Consider the following 19,844-nt stretch of genomic DNA (forward strand, 5'->3'; position numbering starts at 1 on the left):
CATGAACTACCTGCCAGCTGGCCGCCAGTGCCTTCTAACTTCTTTTCCTTCTGTTGTTGCTACCAAGCAAATTCTTGCTCAGAGAATATTTCCAATTTGCCTTGATGGTGGCACTGATTCTCAAAGTATCTTCAGGCTCTCCACCTTTGATAAAGACTGAAACAACAATCCCGTGCTGGCCTCCATCAAATTGACACACGTACTCCCAGGGGTTTGCACAGTCTTGAGCTATGCCCCAATCATTTCCCCTAAAGCCAAAGACATTAGAGATGGAAGTAGCCACCCCCAGGTTAATTATTCCACCTCCAGGTGAACTAGTCCATCCTTAAGTTGTCCACCTGCTTTCCCAGACAACATAGAACTGAACTGTATAACATGTTCTCCACTCCCCTTCTTAACAGGTTTTATAGCAGGACTTATCCTTGATTCTTATCCTGCAAGTGTAACCCATAATGAATCTACTAATGAGCAGGTGATTTGCTCCTCATAGTCACCTTTTGTCTCTCACAACAGCCCTCTGTGATCTTTCCCTGCTATGAACAAGGAACTTATATTTTCCAGTATCTGTGCAGAGTAATAGATGCCCACGAAGTCTACGCAGCCAAAACCTTCTTTCTGGTTTGAAAGCACAGCATTATTTGCCCAACAGCCTGCAAAATGCCAGACAAAGGGTCATCAAAGAGTACGGGAAGCTCAACTGACCCATTGATTTTTGTGGAGTGGATCTGTTTCAGTGCAATGCTCCTACTGCTCTGTTGATTTTTAGAAAATGATGTCAAAATATTCCTAGGCTTCTTGTGAGCCCCAAGAGAACAGGTGTTTGGTCATGGGGCAAAGAAGAGTCTGTGGCTCCATCTCACGTTTAATTTCACCACCCATGAATTCTGTTTGTGATGTTTTGGACACAGCATTGCATTTCTCTCGCTCCATGCTGTCCTCCAGCTCTCCAGGCAGACAGCAGCTCTGTCACAACTGGGTGTGTGATGCTGGAATTTACCTTCCTTCAAGAAAGACAGTTTCCAAGTAAAAATATACTTGGGATAATTCTAGATTTATTGAATCAAGTCTTTAACCTCAAGAGGTAACATGTGCTGTATTTTATATAGAAAACAATTTTCCCTGCCGGATGAAATCTTAGGGCAGAGCGTCTCTTATTTTATATAGCTGCTTGGGCATTTCTATATCTCGGGATTAATGGTGATGGTGTAATTTAGATTCTGTAACAACTTGAGACAGATGGATTTACAGAGTTATCAGTCTAGCTACATACAGGCGGCTTTGCTTTAATTGAATTTAGTGCCGGGGAAAAGAAGAACTTGATGAAAGAATGTGCTTCTCCACCTGCCTTGAGAATAAAGGTCCAGCTGAAGCAGGACCAGCACCCTTTACCTTTATTGCCAGTGCAGGCGGTAACCACAGGCATGATGGCAGGGGAATGATGTCTGGGCATGCAGACGGTTGCCTTCACAACCTGCGCAGAGCAGGAGAGAAGTCTTCTGTCTCCTGGTGCCCATCCCAGGGCTTAAAGTGAATGGCAAAGACTTGTGAAGCAGACCAAGAGGAGTTTATAGCCCACCTGACACTGGAGGTGCATTTGTTTTCATGACCTAATCTCCTAAAGAAACAAGGCAGCATGACTATATGACTGATGCACTGATGTCCCTCTGTCTCATTCCTGTGGCTCCACAAAATGCTGCCCATATTTAGTCTGATTTCAGTCATCTCAAATAATCTCGAAAAATAGGAAAAATAGCTGACCAGTAGAAAAGAAAGTGTTATTGCTCCCCTTAGGAGGAGGACACGTCAAATACAATGATGTTGGGACAATATGAATCTGGGGCTATCAAGCTGAGACATCAAGCAGTAAAGGACCATGTCCCTAACCAGGACTGGCTTCTCAGCTTTGCCCAGTCCAGGAGGAATGCCAATCTCCCTGCTGCCTCACTCGAAGCCTGGCCACCCTCTCTTTTTTCTCACTGTGTTGGCAGGAGATTTGCGAGTACATCACCATGTGCCATTTCAAGCTTCATTTGAATAAGCGTCCCATATAATAGACTTTTATAGCTCTCTTTCTGTGAATTCTAAATTAACGAAACTAATTAAAATGTTCCAAAGTTTTATGTAAATAACTAATTAGCATTTGAGAAGGAATAGTAAATTCACAGATGGTTGTGCTCCATTCAGGGCCCACTCTGCTCCCACTGCCTGTAGCCAGTGCAGCGTTGGGTCCCTGGTGCAACATCCTCCCTGGCAGGAGCGGACTGCCCGGGTTTCACCCCGAGGATGACCCAGCACCATCCACCCTGCCTGCAGGCAGCAGGAACTCTGCGTCTTGCAGGATTAGGCCCATTCTTTCTGTCCCTGACACCAGAGCTTGCATGAGTAAGGAGAGCGTGGGACCATGGGTGAGAACCTCAAGGAAGATGAGGTCTGTGCACAGGAGATGAGGTGGGTGTCTGAGCTGCGATTTTCAGTGTTCATGCTGGTGTTGCTCTGTTGCTCCAAGCATGTTCCTCTAGAAAGCCGTCTCCAAGCATACCTTTTAGGTGTGCATCAACTCAGCTGAACCTCAGCATTCCTGGGTTGCCCCAGCATTGCCATCAAGCCCCTGGAAGACTGTTCAGTCACTCAAACACTGTGCCTGAGCATCCCAAGAGGCAATGTAAGCTAAGTATTTTCTTTTTCTCTCATAGAATTGGGGCTAATCGATGTCTGTAGCACACTGGAGAGACTCGGGGGGAGGTGGTACAGGAGTAATACCTTCTAAGAATGGGGAGATTTAAAAAACAGATCCATAGCTAATGCTGATTGCTGTCCTGGTGGAATTGAGAAGAATGTTGCTTTTCTGACAGCCAGACTCTCATATGTATCAGAATTCTTACAGTTATACAGCCCCTAGCACATCTAAGTGCTATTACAGCACCAAAAAAACCCAAACAAAAACAAATGCAAATACAAGGAAAGAGTTTACAAAAGTAGCCAGTTGTAGTTTGTTTGCTCTAGAGAAGAGATATTATCATCGGTGTAAACGCGGAGAAGAGATTATTTTTCCCTCCTATTGAATAGGTCCTACATAATCATTCTCACCTGATTTAGGGGCAGCTCTGAGGGTTTTTGCTTCCAGAGCTGCAAAGGCCTGTAGGAGATGGGGGAATATAAAAACCTGCTTCAGGGCAAGCTAAGGCTTTCTGGTGAATTTGAGCCAGGTCTCTTGGGAGGGGAGAGGAGCGGAGCTTGGGAAGATTCATATTGCTAGGAAGATACTGCTTGGCCAGAGGGAAATTGAGGGAGTAGAAGCGGGAGTCAGTGGGAAAATCAAAGGGTGGGTTTTAAGGGACAGGTTAAAAGAAAGAAGTATGCAGATACTGGCTGTTTGAATGTGTTGAATTTAAAAACAGGAGTGTGTTCTTCACATATATTACCAGGGGAAGATACAAAACTGGGAGATTAAGTGAAACAGTAAAGCTGGTTGGGGATTTGCAAGTTGAGGGGGAAAAAGAGCTATGCTAAGTATGCCTCTTGCGTGGTCTTATTTGCAATCCCTCCCTGCCCTGGGAGAAGCCCCCATCTCTCGCTGTCTGTTTATGCATGCAGCAAACTCCTGGAGAGCAGGGAGGAAGATGCGAGCTCTCCATTTGGTCATCTAGCCAGCATTTCTCACCCTAACACCGGCCTGGAGAGGAGGTGACCTGACCTGAGCTGGGTGGCCAGAGAGCAGAGAGCAGCCTGGCTGCGCTGCAGGGCTCTGAAGGCTGGTGGAGAGGGGGAGCAAACCCAGAGAAGCCTCATCATCTCATCCCTGCCCTGATCCCACCTACACTGCTGCAGCGTGCTTGGGGAGGACAAGGCAGGTGGGTACGCAGCATCTCACACCAAGCATCAACTCGCCGTGTTCCCAGGCAGAGCATTTGAATTTTCACCTGTCACAAGAGGAAAATTAGAGAGCAGCCCACTGTTGCTGTGTTTCTTGAATCCATAAGCGCTGATGTGAGCCCTCCCTAATTCTGGATGCGCAGGCATTCAGCTGCAGCCTGTCCTGAGCTGACTCTGCCTGCAAAAAATAAGGGTCTGAAATCACTGCTCTTCCCTGCCTGGAGCCCAGGTGGGCTGGGGGTACCTGGGGACAGGCTGCACCCCAACAATGCAAAATAATCCCATAAAGGACAAGTGGCACAAGTCCAAGATGCAAGGTAAGGCTGTAAGCAATCAACTGTGGCAGCAGTCATGGGGTATTTGGAAAATCTAGGGAAGCTTTAGGCTGAAATGCCAGCAAGTGTCTTCGCTTAAGGGCGCAGCGCATCGAGCCTTTGGTGTCTGGGGTCTGGGTGTTGCAGGAGGCACCAAGAGACACGTACGTGTCCCTGTGCCCACGTGGTCCCTCTTGCAGAGCTAACCCCCGGACTGGGGGGTTTCTTGGCGAAGTAGTGCATGTACCAGCTGATAATGATGGGCAGGGTGATGTATTTCAGCATTCATTGCTAAGTGGTTCTGCCTGGAAAATTGACTTGAAAATGTGTTTCAGGATGTGCCAGATATTCTCATGCTAATTTCTCAGCCAAAACCTCCCATGTGGTGTCCAATGTGATATCAGTAACTCAAAGGCAGGGGAAAATGAAGCCTCTATCTGCTTTCAAGCAATTTATTCTCCTTTTGTCTTTTTACATCCAGCAGCTAAGTAAATTACAGGGATTATAATACATAAGACATTTAATTTTTTAACTGTAATTTCTTAGCTCCTGACAACAGAGTAACAAAAAAAAAAAAGAGAAGTTAAGGAAAAGAATTAAACCCCAAATATAATTTCTAATGATTAAAATACAGATACAATTTTAACTGATTAAAAGTAAGAGGACCTGTTTGAGCATGAAGAACCAGCAGCAGACTTCAGGATTCAAGTAGCTGTAATCAGCTTCAATTTCACATTAAAAAAGCAAAGGGGAAAATTTCTGCTGGTGATTACTTTGACTGCATTTCGGGTATACTTCATCTTTCTCTTTATTCAAGCTGCTTTTAATTTTGTCAGCTTTATCTTTAATTCTGCCTTTCTGCTCCTCAAGTCTGGAGGGTTATCCAGCCCTTTGAACTGATTTCTGACACACTCTGTGGGAGGTACAGTGCCTGTCTGGAGGGCTTGTGAGATAAAAGGTCTCTTACACCCTTTTTCCAGGTGGGCTGTAATACACAGAATTCGTGGCTATGTGGGAAGTCAGTGACAGAGCTGGGAATTATCTCAAGTCCTAATGTCCAAGCCAGAAACGAGAGAAGCCAAACTACCATTTATTCCTCAGGTGTGGCAGATCTTAAAATGTAACGCTGAGCTCTGAATTCTCCCATAACACCAAACAACTGCTAGGCTTAGCACAAATCCCGTTATTTTGGCACTTTTCTTTTAGTATCCAACTTGAGTTTCCAAACCAAAACTCAACTTGGGGGGGGTGGGGAGGGGGGATGGACCCAAACCACTTCTCTAAATTCTTTCAGCTTCCCATTGCCCCACCACGACACAGCTGTCTGTAAAACACTGCACACTGTTCTTTGTTTTTAATGGTGAGAGCAGAGTCGATACCGGAGTCACGGGCATACACAAGATGCTTGCTGGAAAGGCGCACTTCTCAACGTTTCTTCCCCCTGTGAATTCCAGCGCAAGAAAGCTCCTGCCTAAATCGTTTCATGAATGCTCAGTATTTCAGTTGTTGCAGTATCTATTTCAGATGTTCATTATAGGGTTGGAACAGGGGTATTTTGGACAATTCACAGCAATTTCTCACAACAGTTCAGTGGACTTTATGCTTTGGATAATTTCAAGTTTTGACATTCCATGAATGTGTGATTTAAGGATTTGAGGTCTTCCTGAACACCTCTCTGTTGAAGACAGTTTTCTGTGCTTCTCAGTCTGGGATATGCAAGCACAAATAGGAGAAATCCCTTTTACAAATAACTAACCTAAAAAGAGATTCCTTTTCCTTTAGCTTTCTGCCAGGCAAAAGGCTTCACTGACCCCATTCTCTGTGGGATTTTCCCTACTGATACACCAAGACAAACAAAAGGGCTCTCTGGACCATCTGAAACAACGGAGGTAGCTGCAGTTGCCTCAGATCTGAGGGAGACCTGCAAAGCCTTGCTCCTGGGGAGGATGCGGCAGAACAATGTCATCCTTGTTTGCACTCATGCAATCAGCGCCCGGAGTCTTTCCTTCCCCCTGTGCAGCACGTCCCCCGCACAGGCTCACAAAGGGCCGTATTCATCAGTGAGCAGCAACTAGTTATAATCCTTTTGAAAGACAACAGGCCGTGCCAGCTCTACCAAGGCTTGTTTTAAAGAGTTCATCCTTCCTCGCTCGCACTAGCCTGGGGCTGTGTTGGCTGATTCCTCTGCATGTGGATGGGTTTGAGGGTCTAAGGACCAACTGGGGTGGTTTCCATGGGATGGGAAAGGACTCCCTGGGTCAGCAACTCCCATTGAAGTGGTTACATCCCCTGCAGGAGCTTGATGACTTTCCATCCCGGGAGCCGTTTGGTTTTGTGCCCACACTCCTCCCACGGACAAGCTGCTGCACAACCTCGCTGCTCCGGATGGGGTGAACCTGCTTTGCATTTCCAGCCTCAATTTATTCATGGCCAGTTTGCTCCCATTTGTCCCCGTGCCAGCACTGGCCATTAGCTTAAATAGCTCTCCCTGGTTCTGGATTTATTCATCTCCGTCTATTTGTAGGGAGCAAGCAGCTCCTTGCAGCTTTCATTTTGTGAGGAAGAGATCGAAACTCCTTTAGTTTTCCTGTTGCAGACAGGCAATGCTCAGTCCTCAGTCCTCCCTATTACCCTGCTCTTCGGCTAAACTCTGTTTCCCTGCCCTGAGTCTTCCTAGGAGAGGCTGGAAGGGACGATCGCAGCCGGGATGATCGCAGCCTGGCTGAGCCCAGAGGATGCAGCTGCAAAAGCAAAGGTGGAGCTGGCGGGGGCTCTGTGTGGGCTCCTGTTTGCCAGTGAATTCCCTCCCACTCTCACCAAAACCCAGAGGTCCCCAGTGTGTTCCCTGAAACTTTGGCTCAAACCAAAAACATGACTGAAAATAATTGTATGACACTCAAGCAAGCAAAGGCCATCGCTTCTAGTGCACGTACATACGTGAACGAGCTCAGTTCCTGAAGTTCAGATCCCTAATCCAACCTTGAACCCGTCAGACTTGACAAGTTAAATCAGCTGTTCCCAGATTCCTCCTGTCTCCCTGTCTTGCATCGCTTCTCTTGAAGCCCAGCAAGAGCCAGCCCCCGGTGGAGGCGCTTTCTGTGGCAACTCTAAAAGTCACCCTTTGGATGATCCTAGAACTGCACATCTTCCTCCCATCGAAAGCACTGGGCACTTTAAGCAAAGAGATAATGGACAATCATAAATTGCTGTATGTTGCAGTAGTGCCTGTTGCTGCCTGGGAGATGCATTTGTCACCTAGCAACGACATAAGGTGACGAGGAAATAACAGATTTTTAATCTAATGGCCATGAATTAACAGCTATCAGAGCAGCCTCCCAAGTCCACTGATGAGGTGGATGTAATTGATTGAGGAGGCAAGAGCTACCAAACTTTTCATCAGTCAGTGGATGATGAGGAGGGAGCAGGGACTACCTACTATATACACACACCCTATGTGTGTGTATATATATATGTGTGCATATATCTCCTCATGGGCAGAATGACAAAAAGTCTAGAAAAATCCCTCAGACCGGAGATAACCCTCGGACACAGAACTACCCAGAAGATGGGATTGCAAAACCCTGAAGTGTCAGGGTGTCACAGTGGGCAGGGAGCGGGCAGGAGGGGTCACAGCCCGCCATGGGTTTTGGTGCAGAGCTCCTCTGGACGTTCAGAGTCAGGTCCTGACTGGCTTAGAGCAAGTGCTGGGGCTCTTTATGATATTCATGTATTTAAGCTGCTCATTAGATCACAGACAGGGAGAGTTTTCCTGCTGAAGCAGCAGCTCTTTTCAGTATCGGGATCGCCCCTCAAGCAAAAGACAGGGCTGTTCGTGGACCCCCTGTTAACCAACTCTGTCTCCTCTCGTCATCGTTACTGAGAATACAGTAACAACAGGCTCCACAACTTGCCACCACCACTTGAAACCTCTGTATCGGACCAACCACCAGAAAAATTCAAAGTTTGCCTTGAGGCCAGTAAGCTGAACAGTGGGAGAATTCATTTCTTACCCTTTTCTTCTAGAAATAGACCCAGAACAGATGCTATGCGTTATTTTTCAGTACCAGCAGCGCCTTGTGGTACCCGGCCCCCAAAATACTGGGGATGATCCATTTGGTAGCTCTAAACTGGAAGTACCCTGGGTGCTGGCATGAGGGAAGTAATTGTGAGAGGAAGAAATCTGAAATTAGTTCATTGATGGATGATTTCTTTGAAGCCTGAAATTGTGAGAGTCACAAGGTTCCCAGCAAGGCTGTGCACATTTTTATACTGCAGGAGCTTTTTCTTCTAAGAAAACAGCTAAGAAATTGGTTTCACAATTTACTGTTGAACAAAATTGAAAAGGATTGGTCTGAGCCGGGACACCAACATGTTCAGACCATTTATATCATGTAGCACATGCACTTAACACCATTATGAAAGACGCCTTCTCAGAGGGTGTCGTTTCAAAGGCTTGCCTTTAATTAGCAGAGAGCTGAAAGCAAACATTTGAGAACATCACGGTCTGGACTGGGTTTATGCAAAACTTCTTTAACAATAAATAACAAACCTGGGTTCAGTATGTGTATCAGAGCTGGTTAGACTTCTTGACCTTATAGTTGAAGCAAAGCCACAGAGGTATATCTCAAGAGCAGCTTGGCTTCGTCAATCATTACTGAAGTAACGGCATCACAACATAATGCTTAACTTCTGGAGTGACCACTGAACATATTCACAGCAACACCCTTTGTGTTAAATCTGAAAGAACCGTAGCTAATGGTGCATTTCAGCCACGGGCTGTAAACTTCAGCGACAATGTATTACCGACTGCCGAACAAACCGGGGTCGTCCGTTCTGCGGTGATCAGAGCTACGGTGCAAACCATCTTCCACCTCTGTTTAGCTATGTCACCTGGATGTACCCATTAGGATCAAGTCAGTCCTTATATTGTGCGATGAAATCTTGTATCCCTTATGAGAACCACTGGGGATGTGTGTTTTTTTGGATGCATTTTCCCAGCAACCCAATGCCTGGCATCTGCGTAACAGCGGTCGAGGCGCTGGTGGTGGTTGTCTCAGGCTGGGAAGCGTTTCCTTCATCCTCGGCGCACCTGTTTGAGGTGGTAGACACAGTGCATAGGAGATGGTTGGAGGTAGCTCTGCTTTTTCTGCAATGCCAGAATTGCAGTTGAAGGCAGCATGTTAACGAAAGCATGGTCTTGCGATACGGTCTCCAGTGATTCCTTATTTGAAGCAGGTCCTGTTAAATACAGCCGTGGGTTAATACGGAACTAAGCTGCAGCAACAGGAATTTGTGAACAGCTATGAAAAGACCAAAACAACTGCAAGGTGCTGACCTTAAACTAGTGTTTCTTTAACTTCTAGCAGCTGTTTGAGTGTGTCCATGCAAACCCAAATTCATTCCCTGGCTAGTGGAAGTTTCTGAAGCGCGGGAAGCCATTGGGTAACGTGTTCTCTGGCTGAAGGCATGATGTGCAGAGAAGTTTTAAAAGCTCCAAATTACGGAGGAGTTTTAAAAGCTCCAAAGAACATTGCTGCAAACAAAGGTCTTTCCACGTTTCTCCTGCCAGTGATGTGGAAACCTGGAGCTTTGTGTTTCGCTTCATGGATCACAGGAACAGGAGTTCTGTGTTTAAACTTCTTCCAGGTAACCAAACCCTTCACTGGGGCCAGGCTGATTTTAGGGATTTTGGAGGGGGAAAGATTTCAACTTTAGTCATCAGCCCTTGTTATTTTTGGGGGAAGAATTTTTTGAGGACCTGATGAATTTGGGGAGGATTTAATGTTCACAGCCATTCCACTTAACGCAGAGAAAACTGCCTTAATCCTTTTTTCTGTGTATGGATACTGAAATGGAAGAGCATGGGTCTTCAGCAGCATGGGTGGGCGTTTGGCTGCACTGATAGATTACTGCCTCGGAGCAGATGCACTTTGCTGCAGTTTAACTACGCTAAGGTAGCTCTGCTGAGGTAGTTTGAAGGATGATAAAAGAGAGTCCAGAGGTTGTCATTCAGCCATGAAGAATACTCAGGGCACACATAATCACAGCAATCATCTGTCTGGTTTTTGACCTGTTATTCTAATAATCAGTTGAAGTGAAAAAAAAAAAAAAAAAAAGATTAAAATATTCGGCACCAGGGTGCATGTGTGACATGGCAAATTATCTCAGTTTTAAAAGCACACGTCTGGAAGAGTTGAAGCTTCTGTCTTTTTCTCTATTCCTCATTTGGGTTTCAACTGCTCATGAAATTTCATAGATAGTGCTTTATATGAAAGACTTATTACACCTAAAGACTCTGGTGAAACTGGGGACCAAAAGGCAGTGTGTGCACAGGATCAGACACGTTATAGAGATTTGTGGGGTGATTTCTTGCTGTTTAGAGTGACGCAAGCTTTGCACAGCAAAATCCTTACAAAGAAGTCCAGCTAATTAGAGATGTAATATGAGAACTCTCAATTATACATATTTGATACAAATTTCTAATATAGAACAGTTTCCCGGTTTGGCTCAAAGAAGGTCAGAAATCTCTGTGTGTTCTGCATTTACGCCGAAGGAAATTCAAAGTAAAGTAATGATTTACAAATTACATTCTAATAGTTTTCTCCAAGAAATAAATCTAAATTCTTTCATTTTGCTCATTCCGCTTCCCAGTGTTATCACAATTTTATACCTGACCTGAAGTTTTTTTTGTAGTGAATTTGGGCAAGTGATTTAACACACCTAACGTGAGTCAGCCAAAAATTGTATTGAATTTGATTCAATCATAGTGATGAACCACTCCGGTTACTTTTTGCCCAGATGACCTGAAACTGAGGCTAAGATCAACAAGGCTTGCAAAAATAAACTTGCTTGCGCAGAGAGTAGAAAATATACCTGAAAAACAAGTTTCAGGTTCACATATTTGCAATACCTGAAACCTAACTCTGGGAATGATGCACCACGAGTATCCGAAAACAGGAAAATGCTGGCTAGAGCACACGTCTCGTCAAAGCAGCTCCAGTTTACAGCTACAATCACAATTAGCTACTGAAAAAGGATCTACAGACCAAGAATTTAGTCACGGGACATTTTCAGCAGACATTTCTGAATGGCAAAGCCCAGTTCCGTAAACAGGTCTCTGACACCTGCCTGTGTCTCCCTGCTCTCATCCTTCCCTCTTTCACATCAAAAGAAATGCTTTCCCTTGGGCTCGCTTTCGTCTGCAAACTATTGAATTTATGGAGCTCTCTGCGAGGTTATCCACTGGTTTTGATAGGGGCTAGCTCAGACCAGAGATGTGCAGAGGCAAAAGCTCAGCCCTGTGGTCGCTAGGTATAGGGCTGGTTTTCATCCCTGCAGGAGCCAGCACACATGGGGCTCTTCTTCTCCCGCTTCCTGCTCCGAGATCAGTAATTATACTGGTTTAGAAAAACAACACGTATCTGCCCTCTCTGATTTACATGTGTGTTTTCAGTTAGCAGACTCTGAGTCGGACTGTGAGCTTGGCGAGAGGTGAGTGTGGCTCTCTGTTTTCTCACCCGCGGCTGCTCCCACCCCGGGCTCTTTCGGGGATGCTGTGCTCCTGGCCGGGGATGCTGTGCTCCTGCCCGGCATGCTGGCACGGCAGAGGAACGGGGGCTTCCAGGAAATGGCTGTTTAGTTTTTGTTCCGAATGAGGAAAGGGGAGCTGGCAACCTTTTGGGTTTTCAGCAAAAAACGCTGGTGGCGGGTGCCAGTGTTGAAAGGCAAACCAGTTGCACGCTGCTTCGTACATCATCTGCATCTGCTCCCGTCTACATAGAGAAAGTTTTAATAGGGTTCCCTTGATGGAGGAAAACTTCTCAATCCTCTACTTACTGATGATGCTTTTCTTTGTGCTGTAGACGTGTTGGAGACGATATGGTCCCCTCAGCTGGACTGAAAGTTCCTTTTATTTTTCCCTGGTTAGGTGCATTGGGGATAGCGATGAAAACTATAGCAGCTGGTATGTGTGGTAAGTTTCAGATCTGTTTTAGAGGGAAAAACTGGCAAATAATATTCTTTGATGGATATACAGAGAGAAAGGCATTAAGAGAGAGAGACTGATAGCTAGAGAGCATTGCTCCTGGGCTGTCCCTGTGTTTTGTCTTTACTGACTAATGGGAATCATTTATCCATATCCTCCTCACTGTACGCTGACAACTGAGCTGGGCAAAACCGATGAGTGATTTTGGGGAGATATGTTTGAATTTCCAGCCAGCACTCAGCGCTGAGCACTCAGCACTGAGACATTGGTTTCCAGGGACTTTGATCATGTCCAGTCCGCTGATGGGGAAACCGCAACATTTAACGGCTATTTGCAAAAGATGTTAATGACTATGTTAATTTGAAGACACGCAGCCATCTGTCGGTGCTGCCTGCAGATGGTGATGGTACTGTGCCTCCCCTGCTGCCTCTGCCTCAGGTTCCTGATGTTGTTTTTCCTGGCCTTGCTCCTGTCCTGTGGGATCTGCTGCTGCCTGCACTGCTGGCTGAAACGGCGGAGCTGCCCCCGCCATCGACGCACCTTGGCCGTCTTCGCGCTCAGCAGCTCGGATGCCTTCTGTGGTTAGTCCTCTCCCTACCTGCTGCAGGGTCCCACTGGCCCCGGGGGGCTTCCCGTGGCCCATCCATAGCCCAGTAAGATGTGGCCAGGCTTGAATGAGAGTCGGGCTGCAGCCGGGTGCTGTGTTTATGGTGAACAGTGGGGTGGCCAGCTTGGGCATCTTGGGGAGATGTTGGAACCATGGACTGGAGGGCTTAACAAGCCACATCCACTTTTCCGCAGCCATACCTTCAGCTGACCTCAGTGCTGTCCCTGTGCGTCCGTGTGTCCCAAAGGTGCCTAGTCGGGGCTTGGCCATGCTAACACTGGAGGTGTGTGGGACCTTCTCGGTGCCAGGGCACTCAGCAGCCCAAAATACACAGCCGCAGGCACTGCCTGGGGTCAGGCAGCCCTTTCCAAAACATGACCTGTGTTTCTCACTCAGGCAAGACCACACCAGTCTATTTAAGCCACCCCAGCAGGCAGCTCAACTGGCTGACACACCATGGCATCTGCCAAAAAAATTGTCTTGGCGGGTGCTGTTCATCGTGGTAGCCACCCTCAGCATTCCCCCGGGAGCACCCAGACTTTTGAGGACTGGGCTATAATGACTATGTGTAGCACCCAGCACTGACCTGGAGTATTGCCAGCAACAGCAGCAGGTTGGGCCAGACAACAGTCCCTCCAAGAAGAATAAAGCTAATTCTGTCGTTAGACTAAGCCCTTCACAGAGAAGGTATTGCCTGCTTTCTGGGTGGTCATGAACAGTGTCTCCACAGGGAGGACCCACGCCAAACCCACCCAAATTCCTCTGTTCTCACTTCTTGCATGTGGAGTTCGTGGTGAGAGGCTTTGTGATGCCATGCTTCAAATATTACATCCATGCCTTTCTTGTTTCCAAGCGGTTTGGCAGCCCCTCCCAGGCTCACCCCTCTCACCCCCACACTTGCTCTTCACGCCCGTCTGCTGTACAGTTATGGCTTTGCTTTTTCCCCAGCGAGTGAAGTGCCTCAGTGCCCGTTCTCTGGATCTTCGAGCCCCTGCATGACTACAGAGATGTCCTCGTCTCCTGCCCCATGGTTCAGCCTTGGGGAAACTGAGTTGCCTCCATCCTATGAGGATATTATGAAGGAAAACAAGCTCTAGACACCACATGTTGAGTGTCTGTGATTCCACTGGGTTAATTGGAGATCTTCCATTATGCTACAGTAATGTGAGATCAAATCACCCCTTTCCACAGGTTGGCCGAGAGACTGAACAGCAGCACGTATTTCATCTGTACCTAAAAGGGGAGACAAAATGCAACGGAATAAATGCCAAAAGCATGTGCTGAATCTATCACAGGAGCTCAGCTTGACATTTTGATAGGGCTCTGGATTTTGAGAAGCTGCCTCAAAGGTCTGTCTGTATTCGGGGTTTCTGGCTCAGCCTCCAGATTTATCTCTGTAAGGCTGCTCGAGCTAGTGCAACCCCGTGTGTTTTAGGACCGAATGTTGATAAATGACTTGATAGTTACTTCTCAAACTTGGGCTGCCTCCTTCACTCAGCACGGTGCCAACAAACACCCTCTGGCAAAGTCATGTTGTTCTAATACATTGTAATGCAATCATGCCACTCTGCAATGAAGGATCGTTTGCCACATTTAAAATATTTAGCATGGCATATCAGATTTGTCTAGTGCAAAAGGCAGCAAATTTATGGCCAGGGAAGGGAAAGCAAGAGATGAGGATTATGGGGGGAGTAGCAGCAGCAGGAACTGGCTACAGAGGACTAAAAAAAGTGAGTTTGCTCATTTGAACGGTTCTTAATTTCATGGTGACTGTCCCCAGCTACCCTTGCCCTAGCATTGCAGGCCTACAGGCTTTGAATGGCCCAGGATCCACACAGCAGTTCCCCACAGACATGAATTATGGGGTTAAGTATTTGGCGCTTAGCTACAGAAATTGATTAGGCTAAAGAATGTCATTTTCTTTGAGGTGACCACTGCAGACAGCCTAGAAAGAGACTTCAAGAAGCCATCCAGACTGCCTTATAGCCAAACAGGATCAGCTCTACCTAAGCCATTCCTAGGAAGTATTAGCCTGCCTAGTTCTCAAATTACTGAGGAAAGACCTTGAATTTCCCCCTTAGCTAGATTCCAGATGAAAGCAAAGATTTCCTTTGTTTGTCATGGGCAGGTCACTGAAGGCTGGATTCAGCCTGTGACCTCTCTGCCTCTGATCTCTCAGGGGCAAGGGCTGGGGGCTGCAATCAGACCCCTTTTGATGCAGAAGGTAAATGTCACACCTAGTACTGTGCACCACATGCCCGTGGAGACACAAGCTCACAGTCAAAGTGGGCAACTGGGTTCATCATAGGTACCCCGAAACATTAATGGAAGCCCACAACCTGCCTCGGGGAGCCGCTCCCCACCTGTAGAGCGGGGTTAGTGCCGGTTCCCCTGCTCAGGAGGGAGACTGGGAAGATAAATCCACTAAAGGTTATGAAGCGCTCACATATTCTCATAATGAGGCTATATAAGTACCTTCGCTAGATAAAGAATTATAGCGTATTTTGAGAGACAAATTCTCTGCCAGCACCACCGCAAATTATCTCCATAAAATCTTATTTTAGAAGCAGCTTTAATGTTTGACTCTTGTGTGAAAGGAAATAAATGTTACTGTAGCAAAATGAATGTTTGTGCCAGCAGGCTAAAATATTACAGGGTTTATTAATAAAGAAAATTAGCAAGTACAGACTCAGCCAGCAGAGAAGTCGAGCAATTCCTGAGTGTCCTTTCGCTGGCTGAACTTAGTAAGAATTGCAGGTAATCAGCACCTCTCAGGATTAGACCTTTTATATACATAACTGCTTCCACTACTCAACCCCTTCAATTTATGCCCTGAAGCATGAGATTTGATTACGTTTGTCACTTCAGGTTGCGTAGCCTGCTAGTGGGCGTTAAATCAGCCATCACTTCCTTCCCACCTACGCACTGCGTTTGCTTCAGTGACCCCTTCGTGGAAGTGAACTCCACAGGTTGCCCGCATTGTATGCCGCATAAAACATTGCCGTCTCCCGCTTATTAATTGCCTGGCTCTAAATAAATTGCTGCCTATAATTTCACTGAATGTCACCTTCTAATCAGATGGCTGGAGAGGCTAACGAGCAAGGACTGCTCTGGTTTCGATGCCTTCATCACTCTGCATCCTTCCCCAGCCACCCAACAGAGGGCAAGCGAGGCTTTCGGCAACGTGCCCAGGAGGCTGCTGCTCTTGCAGAAACATTCCTGGGAAACAGGTTTGTGTTTCTGTGCTCCTAGTGTGTGCGTTCAGCTTCATGTTTGGGGTGCTTTAATTATTCACTGAAGGTATAAAATTATTCCATCAAAATTGCATCAAATGGCTTATGGTAAAGAAAGCTCCTGGCTGTCACAAAATGAGGCTCCAGCTGGAGTCACTAGCGTGGGAGAACCTGCGTGCTGTGGTACTTGTGTGGCATGGCAGGACCCCTGGGCACTTCAAAAAACTGCAGAAGACCGGGACTCATCTGCAAAATGAGTTTGTGTAGGGTTTCTTGGAAGGGCATAAGCTGACGTTGCTGCTGGCTTGGGGTAAGGAAGGAGAGTACCCAGAGAGGGGACTCAGCAGGGACTGCCCTGGTCCTTGGCTTCCTGATCGCAAAAACAGAGAAAGGGATGGGTTTCTTCCTTATGCAAATGTATTTGGGATGGCCCCACCGTCCTACTGTTGCCGGCAAAACCTGCTTCTCCCAGCCTGTCCCCTTACTCGCAGGTGCTCCAGGAGAATGGACAAGGTTTCTCCAGACCTCTGTTCTCATTCTTACAAAAGCAGACATTTTGTGTAGTACCTTCTGCTTTTGAAAGCACTCAACCCTTAATGAGGGCAATTAATGCAGTTTGGCTGATGTTTCCAGAGCTATAAGAAAAGATGAGCCATTTCTTTATAATTCATCACCTTAGGAATAGGGTACACTTTGGAAAAGCACTCGTTCTGCTGTGACCTGGCTGCCACCCATCCTCTGACTTGTACTTCCTGCTGCTGACTTTGAGAAGAAATGGCAAACTGCTCTAGAAAACCCCAGAAAACACTAGAAGGCAGATGTATTTGTGGGGGAACTTGTCGGTAAGCCACGAGAGGGGGAAACGGGAGCAGTGCAGAGGAGCTAATTGCTTGGTGACCATCTGGAAGCGAAAGACAAAGGGAACGTGGCGAGGCACATGGCTGGACTATCACCTCCGCACGTCAAGAACTGAATAATAAAGTCATAAACTGACGCTCAGGCAAAGTAGAGCAAAACCAGAGGCAGCTGAGTCATAACAGGGGATCGGTCAGGGCTGCCAGGAGGGTTGCATATGGAAGATGTAAAAGTAATAAAAATGCTCATTAATCTGTTTTTTATTGTCATCTGAAGACTCTGAATTATTGGCTAAAGGCTTTTGTGTAGGGAGGAAGAGGATGGGGCCGGGGACAGATGCTCGTTCTCTTCGGGTCACCAGATGGCACGAGTCTGGCTCTTTCCCTTTCTCGCTCAAAAGCATTTTACAGCAGGGACCCAAGAGCTACCGGGAGAATATTGCCCTCTGCTCCCTACAACAGTGCTTGGACAGAATATTTCAGCCATTAATCGCTTGCCTACAATATTTAACAGACGCAGAAGAGCAAACTGTGGGGGTCCAGCCCCAGCTGAGAAAGAAAACGTCGCTTTCTTGGTGGAATTTTATTTTTCTCTCTTTGAAAGTTTATAAAATGACTATAAGTAGATGCACTGAAGCTGGGGATAAAGTCTGCCAGCTGTTGCAGAACCATTGCTGCAGGTGTGCACCGCGGTCCTGAGTCTGCAGCTACCAGCAAAGGTCTGGGCAGCCTCCAAAATCACCCCCCTCTTTCCCAAGGGCTGGTCCTGTTTGTGCTGCTGCCTTTTGCGTGTCCTTCCAGGAGAGCGGTGCTTTCCCTCACAGGAGTCAGAGCAGGTCACCTGGCAAAGCACCTTTCTGGGCGAAACTTGGATGTGGGGTTAGAGAAACACGATGCTCAAAGACAAGAGCATTTATTGTATCTCACAATTGTTACAATATATAAGGAAAACAGAATTCTGAAGTGACATTTGTATCTACTGAAAATAATTGTACTGATCTTCTGAATTCACACAAAAAATCACATTACAATGTGCGTGAAAAGGAGGGAAATTCGTATTTTGGAAAATATTCATGCAGCTGCAGTAGGATATAGTCTAGTTCACAAGGTCACAGTGAGTCCTAATTAAGCGTTATTAAGAGCCCTTATGAACAAGGCTGATTGAGGTAGTGAGAGGACAAAATATTGCATGCAGAAAAGGACAGCCACTGGAGAAGTCATTGTTTTATTCTGTCTCTTGCTTGCGTATATCAAAATGGGAAATCAATACCTATTTGTAAGGCATGAAATCAACTCAGCAAAGAGCTTGCCTACAAGACTAGCTCTCGGCTGAGTCCCTGGCTCTGCCTGTACCCTGGGAAATGAACCAGTGAGACTGGGATGCCTAAACATACAAAAAAATAAAGGCTAAAAGGCTGTTGGCACTAAAGGATTAAATGTTGGCCCTCAGCTGGAAATTGCAACTGAGCAAAGAGCCTTGGTAAGCCAGCAATGGCCACCAGGAAGGCAAAGTCAGTCTATTGTCATAGCCAGCGAGCTGCTGCAGAATGGGATGTAGGTAGGTAGTAAGGAAATGCCTTAATATCTGAGTTCACCTGCAATGTCTGTAACCTTAGAGACCGGTTGTGATTTTGAAAGAAAAAATAAATCCTGTGCACTTTCTGGGAGGTTTCTTGCTAATGAATAAACAACCAAACTAAAACAGATCTGCATTGTGGCATGGTAATGAGCTAATGACGAGTGAATACTGCAGACATGAAATCAGAGTCAGAATTAAATCAAACAGTGAATTAACAATTAAATATTAACAACTGATCAAAACATCAGGTAGACTGTCAGCAGGATTTGAATAATGAAGCAATGCACCATTGGACTGGTTCTTACAAAACATTAACCCAGCAAACCTAACGCTTGCTGTGACCTTTTCCTAGTCCTCTTGTGCAGGAGATAGATCCTCAAAAGTGGTCCTAGAGCATGGCTAGAACAGGAGCATGGTTAAAGTATTAACCCTTCTTCCACATAGATACTGGAGAAGAGAAAGGCTCACAAAAGTGCATGCAACATTCTTTGTATACAAGTATATTTAAGGATGATGCACCCTGAGTTAAGGTAGTATTTGCGGTATGCGTGTGCCTTATTTGTGTGCTCCTAGGAGGAGCACAGGGATGGAGGGACTAATGAGAGCAGCCCTCTATATTGACGCCTGACCAGGGCATACACATTTAATCCCGAAGTGTCCACTGAGCCACTGCTTGGTGTGACCCACACTCTGCAAGTCTCAAAACACCTCCCACCACCTTAAAACAGCTGAAGACCATTAGCACAAAAGCCCAGAAGTCTCCTCAACTACAGCTTACAGGAGAAAAAGGAGAAATCAGTGGTCTCTGATCTGCAATTACACCCGCATTAGCAGGTGATCCCAGACTATTTCTCCTCTGCTAAACAAGAAATAAATCTTCCCAGCAAGAGATAATCTTCTTGCCTCAGAAAGAGCTATAGAAAAAAGCAACAAGAGGCTGGCGGGTGTCCCTGAGTGTTAGTGGTGAGGGCTAACGCCCTGGCTGCATAGTCTGGGAAGGATTTGATTCAGGATTTTGGTCCAAGTGATGATGTCAGCTTCATACCTCCTCCCGAGGAGCGTCTCTGTGCTGGGTGACTCAAGCTGGGGTGGCCCACGGCATCGGGGCATCTCTCCTCCCTCAGGGACGTGGAGACAGCCTTGGCCTCTTTGGGGAGGAGCAGGGATGAAGGCATCAGAGCAGGGATGAAGGCATCAGAACAGGGATGAAGGCATCGGAGCAGTGCCAGAGCACAGCTCTGCCATGGGTTCACCCTCCCTCTCCTTCCCTCCATGTCCCTGAAGGAACAGGAGTGCAGAGACACAGCCCAGGAACCAGACCCTCAAATATCCCCGGAGCTTCCCTCCCCTGGCACAACGTACCAGCTCCAGTTCTTCCACTCCAAAAGCCCCACAGCAAA

The 19,844-nt window shown here is 46.6% G+C and overlaps 1 protein-coding gene across 1 annotated transcript; it reads left to right on the top strand.

The window, feature by feature from the left end:
* Nucleotides 1-9,653: 9,653 nt before the first annotated feature.
* Nucleotides 9,654-13,875, top strand: TMEM207 (transmembrane protein 207). The gene is made up of 5 exons (XM_074591921.1): nt 9,654-9,833; nt 11,641-11,678; nt 12,115-12,159; nt 12,610-12,752; nt 13,727-13,875. The coding sequence occupies exons 1-5, from the start codon at nt 9,654-9,656 to the stop codon at nt 13,873-13,875; spliced, it is 555 nt and encodes a 184-aa protein (XP_074448022.1).
* Nucleotides 13,876-19,844: the final 5,969 nt, after the last annotated feature.

This window comes from Larus michahellis, chromosome 6 (genome assembly GCF_964199755.1).
Source record: "Larus michahellis chromosome 6, bLarMic1.1, whole genome shotgun sequence".
Lineage (NCBI taxonomy): Eukaryota > Metazoa > Chordata > Aves > Charadriiformes > Laridae > Larus > Larus michahellis.

Coding starts and splice junctions, on each gene's coding strand:
- TMEM207 (XM_074591921.1), top strand. CDS start 9,654: ATGATGTGCAGAGAAGTTTTAAAAGCTCCAAATTACGGAGGAGTTTTA. Junction 11,679..12,114: donor GACTGTGAGCTTGGCGAGAG/GTGAGTGTGGCT, acceptor TTCCCTGGTTAG/GTGCATTGGGGATAGCGATG. Junction 12,160..12,609: donor TATAGCAGCTGGTATGTGTG/GTAAGTTTCAGA, acceptor CCTCTGCCTCAG/GTTCCTGATGTTGTTTTTCC.